This window comes from Populus euphratica, unplaced genomic scaffold (assembly GCF_000495115.2).
Source record: "Populus euphratica unplaced genomic scaffold, PopEup_1.0 scaffold48.1, whole genome shotgun sequence".
Lineage (NCBI taxonomy): Eukaryota > Viridiplantae > Streptophyta > Magnoliopsida > Malpighiales > Salicaceae > Populus > Populus euphratica.
The window spans coordinates 890,781-913,703 of NW_011499879.1; the positions used below are offsets into that span (position 1 = coordinate 890,781).

The 22,923-nt window shown below is 34.3% G+C and overlaps 2 protein-coding genes across 9 annotated transcripts; one reads left to right on the forward strand and one right to left on the reverse strand.

The window, feature by feature from the left end:
- The first annotated feature begins 4,942 nt into the window (after positions 1–4,942).
- Positions 4,943–20,382, forward strand: LOC105129017 (DNA topoisomerase 4 subunit B (DUF810)). 8 transcript variants are annotated; one of them, XM_011030906.1, is made up of 26 exons: positions 4,943–5,301; positions 5,379–5,446; positions 5,659–5,940; positions 6,115–6,191; positions 6,376–6,526; positions 7,277–7,444; positions 8,381–8,476; positions 8,585–8,794; positions 8,893–8,994; positions 9,469–9,696; positions 10,908–10,988; positions 11,811–11,897; positions 12,049–12,234; positions 12,326–12,484; positions 13,018–13,110; positions 13,908–13,979; positions 14,340–14,457; positions 14,679–14,851; positions 16,147–16,231; positions 16,500–16,631; positions 17,337–17,443; positions 17,605–17,682; positions 17,755–17,850; positions 18,220–18,315; positions 18,392–18,575; positions 19,704–20,382. In XM_011030906.1, exons 1-26 carry the CDS (start codon positions 5,121–5,123, stop codon positions 19,871–19,873), a joined length of 3,480 nt encoding a protein of 1,159 aa, XP_011029208.1. In that variant the 5' UTR covers positions 4,943–5,120; the 3' UTR covers positions 19,874–20,382. The 8 variants fall into 8 exon arrangements, with proteins under 8 accessions (XP_011029208.1, XP_011029209.1, XP_011029212.1 ...); XM_011030907.1 differs by having other exon boundaries at positions 5,382–5,446; XM_011030910.1 differs by having other exon boundaries at positions 4,944–5,301; positions 5,659–5,938; positions 6,125–6,191.
- A 1,274-nt stretch (positions 20,383–21,656) lies between these two features.
- LOC105129128 (BON1-associated protein 2-like) lies at positions 21,657–22,184 on the reverse strand. Its single transcript, XM_011031071.1, has one exon. It carries the CDS (start codon positions 22,182–22,184, stop codon positions 21,657–21,659), a length of 528 nt encoding a protein of 175 aa, XP_011029373.1.
- Between the last annotated feature and the right edge of the window lie 739 nt (positions 22,185–22,923).

A 22,923-nucleotide genomic window follows, 5' to 3' on the forward strand; every position in this document is an offset into this window, starting at 1 on the left:
TCCCTACATAAGATTTATAACTAATTTCCATATGTAAGAGAAGCATGCAGGGAATTCAATAATATTAGCACCTTGTCTTTGTTAATAAACCTCACATCAATTTGCTTTAAATTGCTAACAATATGATTGAATAGATTGATATACTAATTCAAATATATACTCTTTTACATTTTAAAACTAGAAAATTTCTATCTAAGATAAAGTTTGTTCAACAATGACTTGGATATTTATCAATTTTTCAGTTTTACCAAAAATTATCATCGGTGATTCCTCATCCATGATATATACATCATATCATCATTTTGACAAAGCCTGATATTTGCCACAACCCTCACTTCTAGTTCATGCTAATCTATATCATCCACGCCTTTCGGTTGTTGTCCGTATAACGTTTTCATCATACCTTGCTACATTAACATATCTTTCACCCTCCTCTACCATAATCCAAAATTGCTTGATCCATCAAACTTGCTCACGTAGAGTTATGCAGAAGAAATAATTGACATCATGAACAGGTTATGACCAATTATTATGAAAAACCTGTAACAATTATTAATGGATATTGTAATAGAAAAGAAACCATAAAAGAACACAAGATTTAACATGTTTCTGCAATGTGTCTACATCCATAAGAACGAAAAGCTTTTATTTTTCACTATATCAAAAATTGGGTTATATATTATGTATTTATAGTAAACCCTAAACTGTTTAAGAAAACTTAATCGCCCAAGAAACCCTAATAGTCTAAGAAGTATCAATATTTTTTCCTAATACCTCATTACCATTCTGCTTTGCTCTTCTCCATCCTGGTATCTGTTTATGAGTAATAAACGACAACATAAGGTTAGGTTTAATTAGTACCTTCTGGTTAAACTAGAATAGGTTTGGCACAAAAAAAGAAGAAAGAATTCTAAAATGGGTTTGGTATAGAAAAGGAATTAAATTGGTGAGAAATTTTGGCTTGGTACAGATAGGGTCTTTCTTAAAAGATTTAATTCAATGAGAAGATTCGGGCCTTCCAACTCCTTCATTAAACCTTGAAAGCACCTTTGCATACAACTTGTTCTCTACTACATTTTTCAAGAAGAATTCTTTCTCAGTTGAGGTGGGTCTTAGTTCAATTTTATCAAGAACAAAAGTGTTTAACAAATAAATTCTAGCATTGATTTTTGTAACCAATGAAGATAGAGATTATGATTTTTAGGAGAGACAAAACAGTAAAAGATAAAATATAGAGTGCAAGTGTGATATATTATTTCTCATTTATTATATATAAGGATAATTTTATTTTTTATTTTTTTATATTTTTATTTGACCTATGATGTAAAGTGTAGTTTTTTAAAAGTGAAAAAGTAATCAAACTATAAAATGTCTTTCATAATTATCCCTCAAGTTTTTTGTATAAATTTTATCTATAATTAAATTAATCATGTTTATGTTTGATAGATTGCTCTAAATTCCATTTAAATTTCCATATATTTTTTTAATTGGTTTGTTATATATATAAAATTGTGAAATTGTAGATGTTGAAGTAAATTATCTACAATTTCATGTTTGTTCACAAAAATAAAAACTCTTGATCATGTCCGAAAACATATTGCTTTTGGTTTTATTGGACTAGATTTTGGTTTTTTGTAAATATATTGTATTTTAAGTATTGTTTCTTTTTTTTTAAAAAAAAAGAGAAATTTAGCTAGGCATGTAGGCCTAAAGTTTTTTTTTTTTTATTTCAAGCCAAGGGTGTGGCCCAATTTTGTTATATTTTCATTAATTGTTTTTTAAATTAATTTTAATCAATAACCTTTTTTTATTTTTTAAAATATTAAATTTAAATTTTCTAAGTATTAATTAATCTTTTGAATTGTTTCTATAAGTTCATAATACTTCAAAAATATTACTATAATTGCTTTTAAAATTTTTTCTATTAATTTTTAGATAAATAAGTTGTATATACATAATGAGTTTATTAGAATAAAAACCACTTGCATATGGCAATCATTATTAACCTTTAAGATAAATAGAAGTAAACATATAAGATAACAAAAATAGCCAAAGCAAAATATTTGCTTTTATATCTATCTTTTACTTTTTAGAGATTGACTTCTTGCTTTAGTATTTGATTAGTTTACAACTATTTTTTAATTTATCAATTCATATATTTTTAATTTCATTTTGTTAAGTATATACATCATCGTTTTGTTCTTTAATTAAAAAATTATAATACTGGAAAACACATCTTTAATATTGATGTCATGTCCGCTTTTACTTTGTTAAAATTTAACTTGAAAACCTATTCATGATATAATATCAGTGCGTTGTCTAGTTATAACAAAATATAAAATGCATGAGGGATTTATTATGTAAATTGCATTGTAAATTCCTTTACAAAATATCATGGACTAACTATTCTCAATTTGTTTTTCATTCCTATACTTTTTTTTTATTTTGCTTTTATAGGACCATATCATAGGCTAATTTAATTTATTGTGACAGGTTAATATTAAGAGATACATGACCAAAAAAAATAGAAGGAAATGAATATCTTTTTTGAACTTTGGGTATAATGTTCGTTGTGAACTTCATCTTTTCTTATTATAAATATTGGTCCCTCTAGTTTTTTAAACTTAAAAAAAGAATTAATTTGAGTTAAAAACTTTATTTATCTTATTTTTAAGTTATTGGTTAGAGAGAAGAGAGACAAAGTCATTGAATTTCAATAGTAGAGAGAGAAAGTCAACATCGACACTAATTCTAGCCATTAAAATGGTCGATTTTTGTGTTAATGAGTTTCATTTGATGATATAAGTTCCACTTATATGTTTTTTCACCTTAGAATTTTCTTACAAAAAAAAAAACTAGATCTAATCTTGGGAAAAACTTTGGTTTCGGGTTAATTTAGGATTTTTGCAATTTATTTTTTAGATTTTTAAGGTCATTGATGAGTTTATATTGATGTCTAGAGTTGTTTTAAGTGTTTTTGTGTTAAAATGAGTTTCTAGATTAAAAAACCATCAACATGATTTTAGCCATTATGATGGTTAAAATCTAAAAAAAAATAGATAACATATTTTTTGACTTTTTTTTTTTCAAAAAACTTGGGGTGGAAGAAGGTCCCCTCATGCGAGCCCTTTTTAAATGGTTCAGACACTTTGATGTGGCTTACATGTCATCAATATCATTACCAATTAAAAAAATAAAGCCCCTTCATGCGAGCCCCTTTTAAATGGGTCAGGTGTTTTGGTATGACTTGTCAAGCTTAGGAGCTCTTAACCTTTTTTTTTTTAATTTTTTTAATTGATATATTTTTAATTTTTTTTAAAATAATTCTTATATTTATATTATTTATAATATGTATAACCTTGTATAATATTTGTTCATTTTATTCTATTTGGTCAATTTCATATGTGTATTTATTTATATTATCATTTGATTAATTAAAAAATAATTTTAATAAAAAAATTATTAAACACAACCGGGTAAATGACTTGTATTACAAGATTAAATTTATTGATCTACAATTGTTTTTGATTTTTTCAGTTTCATCTTTAGTTATTGTTGATGACCTTTTTTTTTAAAAAAAATTCTTGACACAATTCTTGATTTATTTAATTAGAAGCATGCATAAATGTTTTGTTCTTACTTATATTTTTTTAATGTAAGAAAACACTTTGGAAAAGCCTGCATATTAAATTTCTTTTGTTGAAAAAATATATCTGACTCATGGTAGAGTACAAGTCAAATAACTAGTTAACAATACTTCAAAATACATGAGGGAAATATTGTTCCACCATGCATTCTATTCACATACTAATAGGAACTATCGATTCACCGTGTCTATGATGATTTTTTTCCTTTTTTTTTTAAAAAAAATTATCATGTAAAGATCTAATTGAAGGCTAATTAAGTTGAACTTTTTCAGGAAGAAAAAAATTAAAAGACAAGGAACCAAAGTAAAAAACATGGAAGAGATGAATGACATTTTCAATTTTTTTGGTGAAATATTCACTTTAGTCCCTACACTTTTTGAATTATAAAAATTGGATCTTACCATTTTTTGATTTTTTCCCCTTAAAATCAAATCAATTGTGGTTCAAACTTTAGTTTCTTTATTTTTATTGGTGAAATATTCACTTTAGTCCCTACATTTTTTGAATTATAAAAATTGAATCTTACCATTTTTTGATTTTTTTCCCCTTAAAATCAATCGTGGTTCAAACTTTAGTTTCTTTATTTTCAAGTCCCTATTATAAGAGAGGAGAGATAAAGTCCTAGATTCTAATAAGAGAGAGAAATAAATTATTGATACTTATTTTGAATATCAAAATAGTTGATCTTGATATCGACATGTTTTACTTAACGAGGAAGTTTCACTTAGATACTTTCCACCTTTAAATTATCTAAATCAATATATTTGAGTTCAAAAAAATTTTTATTTTCAGATTTTTATATAGTTTTTCAAGGTAATGAATATGTTTATCAAGATATCTAAAATATCTTTTAATTTTTTTGAGTAAAAATATTAGTTAAAAAATGAGTTTTTTAAATAAAAAACTTTTTTTGATTTTTGAACTACTATAATCAAAATATAAAAAAAATCTATAATCAAAATATAAAAAAAACAGGCAATGTAGTATCCACCCTTCAAAAAAATAAAAAAACTATTCTAGATGTGCTTCGCCATCCAAACTGCATGTCTAGTTAATTTTTTTGGGTTCATCGATTTTTTTTTCAATCATTTTAGTTTCATTTTTCATGATATTGGGATGCAGCCCTTTTCTGGACGTGGGCTCATGTAGGGCGGAGTACAGGCAATCGTTTTCGGCTGATACGGGCTTGAACCGCAGGAGATGAATTAGGTTTTAAAATTAAAAACGGAGAGAAGCAGAAAAGCATCTCTGTGGAAGGTGCAAATGTCTTTTTACCGTCGTCTTTTCGCGCCCCCCGAAATATTCCTTTTCTCTTTATAAATAAATAAAACACGCACGCACACAACCCCCCCTCTCGTTTCTACGGCTCCCACTCTTGTTCCTCAGCTAGCCTAGCAATAACGCTAATGCTCGTAACCTAACCCAATCTTTCGAAAGTTTTAGACTATTCGTACCTAGTTGTATGGGCATAAAATGGAGCAGCAAGCTACGCTGTTACATCACTACCGTCGCGATCGCCGAAAGCTGATTGAGTTTCTGTTATCGTCAGGTTTGATCAAAGAGCTCCGTACTCCATCTGGTCCTACTAATTCACTCTCCAATCTCGATTTTGATTCTCTTAGCGCCGATTATATCATCCACTGCGTTAAATCAGGTATTATTACTCTTTACTTTCTATTTGGTTGCCGAGAAAACCGGGGCATAATTAAAAATGAACTGTGTTGTTCTTAGCAGGTGGAGTCGTTGATGTTACTGAAGCGACTAACAAGTACTCGGATGAATCTGCTTATCCTGTCACTGTAATTAAAGAGATTAAGCTCCTGAGTTCATTTAATGCCGATTTTTTCTTTGATGTTATTTACTGTTCAAAAAATAAAATGTCGTGATACGTGGCACGGAGATGATAGAATTATAAATGCTAGTTGTTTTGCTAATCGAAGAGTTTTTGGATCCTTCCTTCTTTGTGATGATTAATTTCTGGAAACTACAATAACAAATCGTTTCTTTTTAGCTGCAGATACATTCTCAAACGAGGAGCTCCTATTTTCTTGTTTCCGAACCAGAGTCAGCTGGTTCTCCCCCTAGGCGTGCGCCTCCTCCTCTGTATGCTAAACAAGCGGCTGATACATCATGTTTATCAAGTCAAATGGATCGTGTACATGTTGAGAAGGCCACTACGTCTGGGGATGACAGCGGTCCTGGATATGAACCGGCGACAAATGCACCTACCAGCCCCTTAGAGAACTCTGAATTTCCAATTCCTTCACTTGGATTACCTAGCCTAAAGACAGGTATGGGTTGGATAGTTTAGGTTTTACATTTGTCAATTATAGGTGGAAATCTTGACGAGAAAAAAAAAATGCTTGCAGTTAGGTTTTAGTTTCATCAACTAATTCCCTGTTTCAAAGATTTCACATGAAAAATATACTTTCATAGTGTTTTGAGGACACTGATACATAATCTCAGGTTTTTTGAAGGATTGTCTGATGACGACTTGCGGGAATCAGCCTACGAGCTTTTGCTTGCATCTATATTTTTTTCTGGGTATTCTCTCTCTCTGCATGATTGTGTTTGCTTGTGCTCGTGCATGTCTTGATAACGTTTGTGTCTTGCATTTTTACATTCTTGCACACATTAGCATCTCCAATGCTTGATATATTGTGGACTTTAACGCCTCTCATTCTCCCAGTTTCTTTCTCATTTCATATTTGCGTTCTTCCTGTAATAGGGTTGAAGCAAATTCAGTTGAGGATAGAAGGAAGGAAAAGACTTCTAAATTTTTGTCAGGGTTGAAAAGTAAAAGGGATAAAATGCAATCACAATCTCAGTCTGTTGGAAGAAAGTCAGAACTAATGGACATTGTCCGTGTTCAGATGCAGGCAAGTTATAGGATTGTGTTATATGTAATTCCTTAATAATATGTTATATGGAAATTTTTTCGTGATACAAATAGTCTTCTCCAACTCAATGCTACTTAGTGAATTCAAGAGAAAGAGTTTTTTAGATCTGGTATTATAACACCATCATTTCTCAACAAACATTCGTAATATAGTTAATCTGTGACCATGTACATGTATCAACACGCTAAATATATTTTCGAATTTTAACTCTGCATTTTAACTGTAAAAATTATCTGACAATGAAATGTCTCCCAAGATGTTGGATAAAGACAGGTCATAGATTTCAACTTAAATTGTCACGTTAGAGCATCAATATACATGGTGAGGTCATTAGATCGGTGTTACTTTGTTTTTAGGAAGCTAAGTTTTTGTATGCTGAGTTCTAATTACTATCTTTTAGCCTATGCAATCTCTAAATTCAGGTGCTAGGTATTAAATCGAAAACCACCATTTAGAAGTTATTCTCACTCATGATTCCCCCACACCTTAAAAGAAAAAAAAGAGAGAGAAAGGAAGGAGGGATTGAGAAAGCAATAAATGCTTCTTTAATCTAGTATCATTGCTTGTCAGGATTGATGGTTTTGAAGTGGCTAATTATGATATCACAGTCTTGTTTTTAATCAATTAAGGATTACTAGCCTGATAGTGTTTGTTGCTTGCATACTTGTGCTTGCTGTCAATGTTTAATTGCTGGTTAAATCTCTGGAGTAATTAGTGCTTCTTTACTAGATTTCAGAAGCAATGGATGCATGCACTAGGCGGAATTTGATGCAGTTGGCAGCAAGGAAAATGAGTGGACAAATTGATCTTACCCATATTGCTCTTGGGCTTTTGAATGGAACTTTCAAGTCTGATTTTCTTAATGAAAGATCATATATGCAATGGAAGAGTAGGCAGGTAAAGATCAACTTTAGGTATCCATTTTATTATGTATTCCTTCCCTGTAGAAATTTTGCTTGAAGTTCGAAGAACTTCATTGCCCTAGTTTGTGAATCAAATGGGCATTTGCCATTGTTTAGATGTGCACCATGAAAACATCAATTACACATCAGCAGGCTGGCCTTGAGTGTGAGGCGAGTTTTGCATAATGTGGATGCACTAATGGAGTTGTGTCCTTGATTACACAGAACGTGTTTGATTGGCTTTGACTTCCTGTAAACTTTAAGGGAGGGCACTTTTATTATGGTGTAGCCATGCTTTGGTTGGAGCCAATCTGCACTTTTGGTACCATGATGACTAGCCATTTTGATCTTGGACTTAGCTTTGACAGTCCAAGCTTGGCCCTAGACTGCAGGAAAATTATTAAATGGAACAGAAATTCTGATTCCCATATGTGTCAGCTTCTCAGATCCAGACTGTGTTTTGTTATGGTGACCTCCTGGTGTAGTATGGGTGTGTGTTAAGGACAGATAGGATCTTTGTGTTTCCCTGTAAAAAATTGCGGTCAGTGAATTTGTTATACTAAATTTATGGTGAATATTCAAACCCTTTATACAAGCAAGTGCATGGAATATGTACACCAATGTTAAGGTGTTTTTTGTAGTTTCTAATCATATTCTGAACTTATTATTGGGCTTGTTGTTTAGTTGGACACAAAAAATTCTGGTGTTCTTTAAGCTTTGAAATTACTGGTGTTTTTTACATGGAATGTTCAAACCCTTTATACAAGCAAGTGCACGGAATATGGCACTGGACTCTATGTTATGGTGTCTTTTTGTAGTTTCTATCCATATTGCGAACTTATTATTGGGCTTGTTGTCTAGTTGGACCCAAAAAAATCCGGTGTTCTTTAATCTTTGAAATTACTGTGGTGTTTGCTTTATTTTTTTGCAGGCAAACATTTTAGAAGAACTTCTATGTTCTGCTGCTGGTACAACAAATGAACATCTAACCATCAGAAGCTATGTTGCTAAAATCAGAGATGAGAAGGTATGGTGGTTTTTTGACATTTGAATCACAAAAATTCTGACTACTGAACGAATTTATTGCTTTGAGTTTTTCTGATTTTTCATTTAAATGGTTTTCTCGATACTGTAGGAATGGGATACCATGATGTCTGCTTCTGAACGTGTTGCAGTTGTAGCATCTATTAGACAGGTGGCTGTTAAACTATCATCCTTGCCTGCACAATTTGGTATTCAAGGTGAAACCTTCTATTGGACTGCCATCTATCACGTGAACATTAGACTTTATCAGAAATTACTGTTTGGGTTATTTGATGTTCTTGATGAAGATCAGCTCATAGAGGTAGTTTCTTTATTGCCTGAGTTTAGTAAAACAGCTTTTGTGATGTCATTTTGTCTTATTTTGGCCAATGCTAATTTTTCTGCTCTTTATTTTATCAGGAAGCTGATGAAATGCTACTGCTTATAAAATTAACCTGGTCTACTTTAGGCATTACTGAAGCAATGCATGATGCATTATATGGGTGGGTCCTTTTTCAACAGGTATATTGCACACTGAAAGTATAATATAAGGTTTATTAATTTTAATCATGCGGCTGTATTCTTCAATTTCTATGTGAATGAACACTATTTTCTGGTCTTATGGTCTTGGGTAATTGAAATGTGAAAACACTGCTTCAGAACTATTTTTACTTGATGCATAAAACATTTGATACGGGATATTTCTAGTGGACCTTTCTTTTTGGCTTTGTGTCACATCAGCTGCTTCTCTTTCTGTGTAATCAATCTGAGTCTTCAATTGTTCCACAGCACTCACCCCTTACTGAATTTCGTATTCAGTATGGTAACATATTCTGCTTTTATTTTCCCTCAGTAGTAATTACTATTACAAAGGTTCTTATCCAATCTTTCACTATGAAGTTTCCTTAACTGTAGCTTGCTGTGATGGTAAAACCATGCTTTATTTTAGACATAATTTCCCTTGGGATTCATTGTAATGCAAATTTCATATTGAAGTTTGTTAGAACAGGTGGGAGTATGCTATTAGAAAATGCAGTTCTTCACTTGCAAAAGGTCATATCTACTGAAGAAGATGACAGGAAGGAGCAGTATATGAATAGCCTAGTATGTACAAAACAATGCAATGGCAGTCACTTGAAGTTGCATCTGTTGCAGTCTATTTTCGTCTCAATAAGCATGTGGTGTGACTATAAACTGCAAGATTATCATTCACATTTCAGTCAGGTTAGTTGCAAGCCTTCAGTAACTTTGCTGTATCATTTTGGCTGTTGGATTGCTGGTCTTGAATCTATTTTTTTTTCTGGCTCTGCAAATATTTACACCCTCACAGTTCCAAAGCTTGTAAGTATTCCCCGCAAATTTGAATTGAAACATATACTTTTGTAAGTATTTTAGTGCTGCCCAAATTGTTATGATAAAAATTGGTCCCTTCCCATTTTTGCCACTTGAAATTTTTAATTCAGTCTCACACAACATTATGCCTTAATTGTTTTTTCTTGAAATAATGGCAGCACTCAACAGATATATCAATTTTTCTCACCTTAAATCCATCAGCTATCACTGACCTCAAATTTTCAAAATCCTGTCTATTTGGGATCACAAAAATGTCAAAAGTATCATCATAAAATATGTCGTACTTTTTCCAACTTGTACAAGTCCAAAAATCATAATCTATGAATAAGAAAAATTATCAAGAGATTTTAATAGAAGTATTACGTGAATGAATATCATCATTTATGATAGAAGCACTAGCATGGGATTTCGGTGCTCAATAATGAATGATTAAGGCCTTTAAGGATTTTGGAAGTTCATATAGACTTTTTTCATCTTGATAGCGCATGGCTATAAGTTAGGTGTAATGAGATGATTTGCTATGAGACATGGAAGAAAAGATATCTAGATCTTTATTCATTTCTTCCGCTGATGTGATTAGTATGCAACATGCATGCACTTTTGCAAGGCTGGTATATCTCTTGGGAAAGGCTCGATCTTCTCTCTGGGGTGTGGGCTGGTGGGGAGGGGGGGGGTGGATACAAGTATGAATATGCTGAAGTGTCTAGATTTGGTTGGGAAGGCTAGAAAAGTCAAAATCACAAAATGTGTAAATAAGTTTTTGCTGATTACAATGGAATTAAATTGTAAGAGTTAAAAAGTGGTTTCAAAGAAATTTGGATTAGCTCCATGATGGAACAGGTGCAGTTAAGTCCTTTATTATTTTTGTGATAGATCAGATCTGTGAAGGAATAAAGTGCAATTGAGCCCTTCTGTTTTACTGATATAATAAATTTTTTGGACTAATGTGATCACTTGGTCTCATACTCTCCTCTGTTAACCTTCCTAAAGTTGTTGTATCCATGGGAACTTCCTGCTATAACCTGTGAATCTGCCCGCAATGCTGGATTTTCTTGCTGAAGGAGATTGTTGTTTTATTTCAGAAACCTTGTAACTTTCGAATGATAATATCCTTGGTGTCAGCAGTAGGGGTTCTTGCTTCTGATGAACCTGGTGATCTGAAGGTGAGAAATTACTGCAGTGGGAACTATATGGATGAGCATTTGGTTATTGGATGATTTAACTTTATTGCCTTAGATGTTATTAAGACCTTCTAAATTTGATGCTTTCTGTGTTGCATCCACATTAGTAATTCTACCTTGTTACATGTGCAATTGTAACAGGAGAAGTATGATGACGTTTGAGTATTCTTACTTAGCATTCCCTTTTTGACTGCTTTTCTCCTGTTACAATTGCACATGTACCATGTTTTTTTTTGTTTACTGATTCGAGTAGTTGGTTCTCTATAAATTGTTGGAAACCTTTTCTTGTCTCCCCAAAGTATTCAAGTGATCATTTAAAATTCTTTCTGAATTACCAAAATTTTTTTTAACTGACCTTTGACTCTTTTCCAACTTTCTGTGTATACTGGATTTTTACTCTGAGACTTTCGGGGATGGTTTCTTTCCATAATTTCAGAGTAGCCCCTAATCTTATTGGACCCATGACCTATCCTGAGTTGATATTTGGCTGGACTAAGAAACTGCTTCTTGTGGCTTTGCCAGTTTGTAATCTTGGCTCAAAGATTAAGTATTTGCCAATCTATCTGCTAACCCCTGAAATAGGCGTGAATGGGTTCTCTTTTCCTTCCTGACCCTCACTAATTGTTCTTGAAGAAAAGGTTTGTGAATGAAAAAAGAACAGAAATTTTTTGTTGCCATCATCAATTCTTGTGGGATGTTATGTTCTACGGAAAATCATGGTTGAATGTAGTTTTTCTGATATTATAGAGAGGACAGTTGGGCTAACCTTGACTATACTCATATGAAAAGCTTTAACGTCTACAGTTGATGAAATTAAATGCTTTGGATGCTAAAGCTTCTAGAAAACTTAAATCCTATGTCAAAAAGTCCACTGAAGCTGCATTCAGGAAGGTGAGTCATGTTTATGATTTCATTTATTATACCTGCTTTCATTCCACACTCATTCGGGTAGACAATGCTACCTAAAGTTATATATCAATCTTAAATTTTTTTAGTTATTATTTCATAGATTTGGACAAAGTTACTGGGTTAATGTTGCCAGGTAGCAAGTAAGGTGGATTTTGAGTCTAAAATAGAAAGGATACATCCCCTGGCTCAGCTTGCTAAAGAACTGAAGTTGATTGCTGAGACAGAGTTCAATGTGTTTCACCCAGTGTTATGTTGCTGGTGTCCTGAGTCTGTGACTATATCAGTTGTGCGATTGCACCAATTTTATGGGGAAAGACTGGTTCGTTTTTGTTTTAGATTTTGAAGTCATTTCAATATAGTTGCAGCTGGTATACCTTTTCAAATTCTACCTTCTGTTTTCATTAATGCAGAAACCTTTCCTCAAGGGAGTGTCATCTATTTCTGGAGATGCTAGATCAGTGCTTCCAGCTGCTTATATGTTGGATCAGTACCTGACTAAGCTATATGCTTCTGCTTTGGAAGCCAATAAGTTGCCTAATTCTTTCAATCAAGATTTCAAACACTATCAGGTTACTATATGTTTAACTTCTAACTTTTTAGCGACTCTATATTGCATTTCTTAATTAGAGTGATTTTGCACTGTCGATAAGCCTCATTCACAAGGTATGGTTATTTGTATATCTCCAACCTATTTGTGTAATGGATTGGAGGAAGATATTTGACGTGGTACATGTCCTGTTTAGGAAATGATGTAGGCATCAGAAGATGATGCTGAAATCATGTCCCATCATCCATCCAAACTGGACCTCATTTGGTTCACTGTGGATCAATGATGGCGTGACATGGATTGCATGGTTCAGAAATTTGCTAACATAGAGCAGAATCCCTTTTTTTTCCCCTAAACTTTGTATCGTCTATGGAACTGACAGTGTTGGTCCCCAAATGATTGTCCAACATGAATGTGTTTCGGAGCTAAAATTGAAAGAAGTTGATAGCATGTTCTTAGCATGGTTTGCATTGTTACAGAACTTTTTATGAGTTACTTTGTGCATTTTAGTCTAATTCGATACCATGTCACATTTTTATTGTCCTTCCATTTCAGATTGAAGAAATTTCGAAACCATTCATTCTTGATTGGGTGATTTCTCAGCATTCTCATATCTTAGAATGGACTGGACGTGCTTTTGATATTGAGGTTAGTTTGATACTGCTTTACAAAGATGTTATATGAAAATGGGAGTGTAATTTGGCTGATGTATCCATCTTGTTAAAATCAATTTAAAACTAGGAGGAAGAAGAGGAGGTAGGAAGAGAACATTAGGAGTAAATAATGTGTGATTCCGCCTGTTATTTTATGCACAACATCTTACTGAATGAATTGAAATAATTGCAATGGTGGTTGGTGGAGATACAAAACAACATGCAATGCGTTGCTTTATAGAATTTGATAAGATCTGCATGGGATAACTGTGAGGAGTGTATTTGTGACATTTAGTGAATAACTTGAACATGGTTTTGAAAACTCGATTGATTGAAGATTTTCCATGTTTGATGTTCCATAGAGAGTTTTTCCCAGAAAATCCATACTGATTTTCAGAGAAAAGAATGAGAAGGAAAACATGAGGCTCAACTAGATTGGTGTTAAAAGTATGGGAAGAACATTTTTGTTGGGATCTCTGGTTTTAAATTAGTGTCTTAAGTACATTTATCCGTTTATTATTTTCTTTGTTCGGTACATATTGGTTTGGGTTCTGATTTGAGAATTGGTGATTGATTGACATACTGCCACTGCTGATAGTGAGTTCAGGAAAGACAGAAGATCTTTTTCATTTTTAACTAGTTTCAACAATGAAAACTTATTCCATGGAATGATTTTAGCATCCCATGTCAGTTACATATGTGAATTCTCTTTTTCAGGGACATTTTGAATTGGTATGTAAATAAATGTTTCAGGAGAATTATTGAACCATGTTTTTTGATGGGCTTATGCAGGATTGGGAGCCTTTATCATATCATCAGAGACATGCGGCATCAATAGTTGAAGTTTTTAGGATTATAGAGGAGGTATGCGTGCTTTTGAGACAGTTTGATTATAAACAGTTTTGTGGTTGCAAAAAGCTATCCAGCAGTGTTTCTTCCCCATAGCATTTTATATAAGTTAAATGGAGGGTGCTCTATGAGGAAGTTGCAGTTTGCTGGCATGGTACCCTTGCGCTGAGACTGTTTCTTGTAATATTCTAGGGGTCGTTCCTTCCTATTTATTGAAGCTAACAGCCTGCCACAAGGACCTTGATACACTTCATGCCCTTGTACAACAGCATCTATTCTTGTTCTTGTTACTTTTCTTATTCGTTTATTAAATATGTATATTTTCACTATAGGTTGGAGTCTTGTTTTTCTTCATGCACCTAATTTAACGTGCAGACTGTGGATCAATTATTTGGCTTCAATCTTCCTATGGATATTACACATTTACAAGCCCTGCTATCTGTGATTTTTCACAGCTTGGATGCCTATTTGATGAAAATGCTCAATCAATTAGGTATTATATTCACTTTATTTACTTTTGGCCAAAAATGTGTTTTTCTAGTGGGGGTGCGAGGAGGTATTTTTGGATTTACGGCGTGTCTATTCCAGCATGAAGCATGTATCTGTTTTTTTTAATGGGTTCTTAAGAAGTCATTACTGATTGCTATTAATGTGAATTGAACCTGGAATCCCGGTTTAAGCCAAGGCATTGATCATAATATCTCTAATGTGCAGTTGAGAAAAACCATCTCTATCCATCAGCTCCTCCTATAACTCGCTATACAGAGACTGTTATTCCAATGATAAAGAGAAGTTTGGTGGTTGGTACGCTTTTGGATGAGAATGTTGCTCGTAAGTTGAATGAATTGACTATACCAAAACTCTGCATCAGGTTGAACACTCTTCAAGTAAGCATTTCAATTTATTATGGTCAAGCATACTCTTTTTTTATTGCTTTGCATGCCTAGTTGAAGTGGTACATATAACAATTTCTTCTCTTTTTTCTTTTGACGGAGAAACAAAAGAGACATTTTGGAGTTTGAGAGTAGATATTCAAGGAACTGATGTTTTAAAACCTTATAATATACATGCATGATATGAAACTTTAGAACAAGTTTGGAACCCCCAATAAGAATCAAATATAATTAATACTTCCTTGCATTTTATTTTGAGAGTGTTGGAACAATGAATCTAACCTCACATTCACATGGCAACACTAATGGGAAGCTTGTGGGTGATTTACATGCGGTGTTGTATGCATTTTCTTGTGCAATAATTATGAAAAATTTCAGTGTTTTTTTGTCCAATAATTTTGTACCATCATTCAGTTTGTTCTGTTATCCATCCACTCTCCCTAGTTTAATAAATATGTTTTTGTATGTACTGTCTTACATAGGTATATTATAAATTTTCATAATGCTCATTTTTCCCCCGTTTTCAAACACATGCTGGCAATTGTAGCATATAATTAAAGAACACCTCATGAATTACTGCTCTAATATTAGGATTATTAATAAGGCTAGGCTTGCTTGGGGTCAACCAAGATTCAGCCCGGGGTGTTTTAACATATTCTTTTTCATTCGGGCTATAGAATCAACTTGAGATTAATTATTTCGAGCTGCATTTGGTTATTTAAGGCTAGGTTTGATTGGATCAAGAGACTGAAAATGACCAATTCAATTATATTTTTCTTGTTTGAAAAGCAGTCCAGATTCCTACATAGATAGTTCATGTCCCAGGGGGACTATAAGTTCCAAAACTGAAAACAGTATCACGATAAGGAATTGTCTTTTTTTCCTGACTCTTACTATGGTTAATCAATGAGGGGCATTTTTTGTACACTCTAAACTAAAATGAAATTTACATGCAACATATCTTCTGGGCTTGTCTTACTGGGGCCTGAATCTTTTAGCCTCACCATGGTTGAGTTTGGGTTAAGAAATTTCAACTCAGGCCAGACAATTCATGCTTGCCTGATTGCTTTGCTTGGGCCTATAGACAAATATTTTTAGATGTTCTAGTTACTGTGATATACAAATTTGTCTTGATATAAGAGATGCGTTATCTGTTTTTCTTGTCCATAATCTGTTACCTATTTTTTTATGTTGAAACATTAACATCTCTACTCATGTGGTTTAGAAACAACACTTGTTACATTGGTTAATAAACTGACTTCTTTGCACTATTTTGTTTCATCATGCAGTATATTCAGAAACAAGTTTCCATTCTAGAAGATGGAATTAGAAAATCATGGGGACTCATTAGACCATCTCTTGACCAAAGACAAAGTAAGTTAAGTTTCATAGTAATAGTAGTAGTATGATAGTGGTGAGTATAGCAGCAACAGCTGTAACTACAGTGGTACTAGCTGGAATAATAACTGTAGCAGTGGTAACTATAGCAGCAGAGCAGCAGCAGTAGCTGGATCTACAGTGATTAAAATGGGTGTGATGGTGGGGATTATAGCTTTAACCATGAAGAAACCATACATAGAAGTAGGAGATGCATGCATGTGCATAAATTGTGCTCTCTTATGGATGATTTTTTTTAATGCAGCGAAAGAAGAGGTCCTGGAAGAGAGGAGTTTGCTAACAAGCAGTGAAGCAGTTGATGCGCTGTTCGCCACCACATGTCACATAATCAGGGACACCACAACAGATGCTATCAGAAAATTGTGTGACTTTACTGGTGAGCTAGGATCTATTATGAATTTGCCACATCTATTTGTGGATTAGAGTTTTTCTGCCACCAGCTGCTATATGACTGCCGGAGTGCAAGCAAGCAAGGTGATAGCTAGAATGATTGTATTTGTTTGAAACATATTAACACAGCATGCAAATTCTAACTGTGATGCCGTGTCTGACTTGTGTTATTTTTACCTTGCTCATTTTTACACATGCCAAAAAGCATTTTGAATGTGTATGGGTAAATTGCATGTACATGCTAAAATTAATAGGAGGTCAGGATGAGGCTGTACTCATCCTTCCAAGGTCAGGCCATCATGTATTCCCAACTTCCTATTATCTACATATGATTTGAGACCATATATGAAACCGGGGAAACTGGCAGGCTGAAAATCCCATGACTGGACAAAGTATGCAATGGAACTTTATCTGCATGTTCAAAAACTTCAGGTGAAGCTTTCTGAGTAATGCTGTGTTGCTGACTTTATTGTTAAATGGAAGGCAATATTTGTCCGTGTATGATATTAGATGCTAGGGTAACATTATTCGACTCATCTTCTCTAATTTTATCTGCCTCGTTTTTGTGTTATGATGAGATCTCTGGACCTTTATCTTTTATCTTGTTGCATCTATGTCCTTCTATTTACTTGGCATTTCAAGTTGTATGAGAAGTAGCCTTAATTTCTAAATGTCACTTGGCAACCTCTAGGAGCAAGAGTTGTGTTTTGGGATCTGAGAGATCAATTCCTCTTTCATTTATATCGTGGCGATGTTGGAAGTTCTCGCTTGGAAAGTTGTCTTCCTCGTGTTGATACTGTAAGATATGGATGCACATTCTCACTCTTTCCCACACATTGATTTTGTGAGTCATGTCCATGTGTGTGCATGTACCTTCTGTTAGTATTTTATGAAACTTTATCATGGAGCTTTGTTTCTCAGTGAAAGTCATTCTCTCAACTGAAGTGACTCTGATGTAGGTTCTTGATCATATATGTGGTTTGATTGATGATACTCTCAGAGACCTTGTGGTTTTAAGCATCTGTCGTGCATCGTTGGTAAGCTCCTATCTTACGTGTAACTCGTTGATTCACCTTTCTTAGTAGCTTAAATGCGTGTGCATTTTTCAGGAGGGTTATGTGTGGGTATTGCTGGATGGAGGTCCTTCTCGTGCATTTTCTGATTCAGATATCACAATGATGGAAGATGACCTTAATGTATTGAAGGTCTCTCTCTCTCTCTCCCCCCCTCCATTTTCTGACATGTTCATACATTATGAATTTAATCTATGGCAGAACTTTGGGTGTTTAAAAAATCACTTCCTTTTTACTTGATACTTCCAAAGCAACAAACAAAAAATTGAAGTTAGAGAAAGTCGCTTATCACCAATTTTGTATTGAAAATTGTTCTTGATTCACATATTGATAGTCTGGAGGAAGTTTTCCCAAATAATTAAACATTTGATGCAACTATGATAGTGAATTCATTTTGGCCTGCTTGATATTATGACCTTTGTGTTGCCCTGGTGCTTGAAATTTAGCCCCTAGCTATTTCAACCTGGGTTGCTTGCTGATATATCAATCACTACTCTCTAGGAATTCTTTGTTGCTGAAGGAGAAGGCCTTCCTCGTTCCTTGGTTGAGCAAGAAGCGAAATTTGCCCAACAAATACTTGGCTTATTTTCCCTCAAGGTTTGAAGCTCCTAAGTGGTTGATATTCCATAACCAAATGTTGGAAATGGAAGTTTCACAATTTTTCTTTTGGCAGACTGAAACAGTTATTCGCATGCTGATGAATGCAAGTGAAAACATATCAATGAGAGTGGATTCTCATAAATATGGTCACGTGGGCTTGGATGATGCTCATACTTTAGTGCGAGTGCTATGCCACAAGAAAGACAGAGAAGCCTCTAAATTCTTAAAACAGCAATATGAACTTCCCATGTCTTCAGGTATATTTCCTTTCAATGTGACTGCAGTATGATATTTGGTATTTCCTTAATGTTTCTTTGGAAACAGCCGCAAAATGAGAAGAGAGAAGAGGGAGAAACACCAATGATAGGGAGACAGAGCTGAGAAAGTGTAGTTTCATTCAAAGCCGATTCAAAACATAACATATGCTGGTTCATATATGGCACCAAAGAAACGAGTAGAAATAACAAAAATAAATAGAAGGCCAATACCCGTGCAATTCCTTTTGAATATAAAAATATCTAAAATCCTTTTCAGGTTCTCATCAGTTATGTCACGTCTTCCTGTGTTTAGCCATCCTAACTTTTCTAACCTTAATCTCAAGGATAATAAAAAAAACAGTTGAAACAAACTTGCACTTGCATGCTTGTATACACACTCGTATACAGAGGCAATCTTGATGGCCCTTGCTTTTGTGGATATTATGTCTTGTCTACTTCCTTAAGGCTGTACATGTACCTGGGGGTCTAATTGTGGGGCAGGAAAAATGACTCCCTACACTGAATGAGTTTTGCTTCCTACTACTTGCCCTCTGATAGGCTTAGAAAAAATTCAGCCTGTAGATAAGCAGTACCGTCTTCCTACAAAATAAATTACAATGGTTTTAGGTTTCCCTGTCAACTCTGGAACTTTGTCATGTTCATTCCTTGTATCGAGGCAAATCATAAGTCTCACTGCAGTTGGTGCATCTGCTTCTAACATGAACTGTTATTTCATGATAGTTCATTGTTGGATGGAATCTTATTTTCTTGGCTATTTAATGGTGGGCAACAAGAATGAAATATGTGTTACCCTTCACTTGCTGGAACTGAGAAAAGTAGCTTTCTAAATGTCATTAACCAGAACAACACTGTCAATTTTTCTCATTGCTTTCCATTCCCTTTCTCTGTATTTGATGGGGGGAATTGGAGTAAAGATCTGTGTTGCCCATTTGGCTGTTTCTCAGCATTATGATCATGCTAGGAAAAATTCTTTATCTTGTAACTCATGGCATTCCGCTAGAAATTTTAATTAAGCGCAAATCAGAATAAGCCGAGAGCGTGGTTATATGTAGTATTGCCGTTACATGCGATTAAGGTGTTTTAGAATTTTGGTTTGTGTTTTGGCAGAGTATGATGACACTTCATCAAGGGATTCAAATTTTGGATCACCTCTTATACCAGATCTTCTTAAGCGAAGTACCTCATTTCATTGGCCGAAAAATGGCCAAAGCAGTTTCAAATCAATAAGGAAGAAACTTCAAGCAGCAACATCTGAAATCAGGGATGTGGCCCGGTGACAGTGCTGCCTCTTGGTATTTTGTTATCTTTATTTGTGGTGTCGACTTCAACAGAACTAGTTGGAGTTTATTTTGCAAGTCATTGGAAAATTCTGCACCATATATATTTGTGTGTAAATCAACTATGATCAACCAGCTACTTCCTAGGCAAGACGGATATGTTCAGTTATGGAAACGACTTGCTGCTGTCCCCCGTAGTCATGGGAATTTGTTTGAGCGCCATCCCCCCAAACCCCACCCCACGCCCGCTCCCCCCTCAGGGTCTTTGTATTTTTTTTCTTCCGAGCCTGTTCGAGCCGGTAATGGTTCGTACAGCTAGAGCTAGCAGTTTATGATTCAACGCTTGTCTCTGTAACTTCAACGAAGTCACTTCTAGGCAGGCGAGTGAAGTCTTAGAAGGGCCTTCGTGGAAATGTCAATGTCAATGTCAATGTCTGCAACTGTTGATTAGTCTCTCCCTATCACAATGAAAGCTTTTGCTACAATAAGAACAGTTGGATTTGTCTATCTGTTTACGCAAATCATGCTCCCTAGTTAAGCCTGTCACAATCGGAGCACGGGAACGCACATTGGAACCCACTGACACTTCTATCTATAGTTTAAAGCCGGTCGTCCTGGTGAATTTACTTGAAAAAGGTAGATTTAAAGCTTGGTCTGGATTGAACTGAACGAAACATTGAATTGCAATTAGTGTAAAAAGAGTAGACCAGCTGATTGATTGATAATTGGTTTGCAAGAGATCATAGCGAGCGGTCCCATCAACTTTAACAGCTGTCATTTATAAGAAGTAAATCGGCACGCTGAGGGAGTTTAGTTGTGGTTTGTTCATTTATAAGAAGTAAATCGGCACGCTGGGGGAGTTTAGTTGTGGTTTGTTAAAATATTTTTTATTTAAAAATATATTAAAATAATATTTTTTATTTTTTAAAAATATTAATTTAAAATAAAAAAATAAAAATTTTAAATTTTTTTCAAAATATTTTCAAAATATAAAAACAGTCACTCAGTTGTATATTAAAAAGCTGTCATTATAGTGAGAAATTTAAACATCATGATCTGTCTTGACTTTTTCTAATCTTTGGTTTTTTAGCATTAATGGATTAATGGTGCAGGTGTTAGAAAAGGGTATCGCGGCGCCGCATTGGCACCGATTCCATGACTTTGTTACCCTGGTTCGTGTTTTTAAAGTTTTTTATTTTTTTAATTTATTTTTAACATCTGTATATCACCAAAAACGGAGTGAAAGAAGGAAATTTAAATGGACGGTAGTGTAAAAATGAATCAGCAAGAGTAGTCAACCAGGTCAACTAGACAAATTCCAGGAAAAATCACTCGTTTATAACGACAATCACACAAAATGAAAGATGCAACAAACACCACAATGATTGTCCATTTGTCCATATTTAGACATGGGATTCGAACAGTAAAAGCTAGTCCAATTTACAACGATACAAACAAACAAGCGAAACCCCAAACTCTACGAGGAGTGGGATGGGTTTTATGGAACTTCCTAGGGTGTAGCAGCTCCAGACTTTTAAACCACTGCTTGTTTGTTGGTTTTGCTTTTCTTTTTCTTCATCGAAGGCTTAAAGAATCTTGAGCTACATAATATATAGGGAAACTCCCTCTCCTCAATTAATAACTGAAAAAACCGGATCGAGATGCTTGACTCCAATTTACTTCATTGAAGAAGGTTACCGAACTAAGCTTTGTGTATCCCTTATATCTCTCTTGAACCAGAAAAACGTCCCCAACTATCATATAATCAAGGAACACCTTACTTTCATTGACAAATGCTGGTGTGCGAAAACATTGTCACCGGAATACCGATCACGGTTTTGCACTCGTCGGAAGCTCTTGAATCTGGAAGAACGGCAACCTGTTGTAAACATGTTAACCTTATAGCAAGATTGACAACTCCAGGAGTCCTTGTACCATCTCTAGCCAGTATCCGGTAACTCAGGTACCTTACTGAACCCTCAGGCAGAAACCCAATATCAGTAACTGGAACCTGGCACCAACCAAGTTGGACTTGGCCCGTGATGAGCCTTTTTGTGTAGAGATGGAGATAAATACAAGAATACCGATTCTGAAAGAAGGCCATGTCTATAGGGACATGAAACTTATCACCCCATGTCGGATTTACTCCTCCTTGATCATCGACTCTTGTTCTGTACATTTGACACTTCTCATTACTGTTGTGTGGGTTCGGCGGGTATGCGGTGATGGTGATGAAGGGTCTTAGACGGTGAGAGAAAGGGCCTGATGATGTTTTCTTGAGTCCTTGGGCTGATATGACTGTTATCTCCATCGTGTTTTGGTGTGAAGAGAGAAATGCGATATGGAAAGGGAACATGCATGTGTGTGTGTTGGGAGGGCGATGCGAGACTAATAAAAAGAGGGAGTTCTTGGGAGCTTCAAGTGTTACTTACAGTGCAGTTTCGTTGTAGACTAAATTAATGGTGATAGAAATTTAAACGGAGGGTGCTTCTTTGTAAGTACAGAGAGGAATTTTAAAAAAACAAACAAAAAAGCACAGGTTTTCGCGTCAGTCGAGCCAAGGGGTCCTCTTTCTTGCTCGAATAAATTAAAAAATAATAATAAAAGAATCTATCTCAGTTATTTGAAACAGTGAAATAACAAATTTATTCTTACGATAAATTTTTTTGAAACCAGTTATAGAGTATAATACAGATTTTTAAAATAATATATTTTTAAATTTTAATTCACCTAAATTTTCACCATAATATAATTATTATTTTCTAAAATTTCAGCTCACAATTAAAAATTCTCAAAAAATATAATAAACAAGTCTGATAACTACGCGGAAATAATTGAGGGGTACATGTAGATTAATTTATATATAAAAAAAAGAATATGAGCGTTACTTTTTTTCGGATGTTCCCAAAGGGATACAACAAGTAATACTTCTTTATAAATCATAATACGTGCTCGAGGACTCGGAGTCAATGTCATCATGGAGATGATGTTTCTTGTCCTCAAATTGAAACATATCCTCTTCCCTTGCCCGAGGTAATTCGTTTTGAACG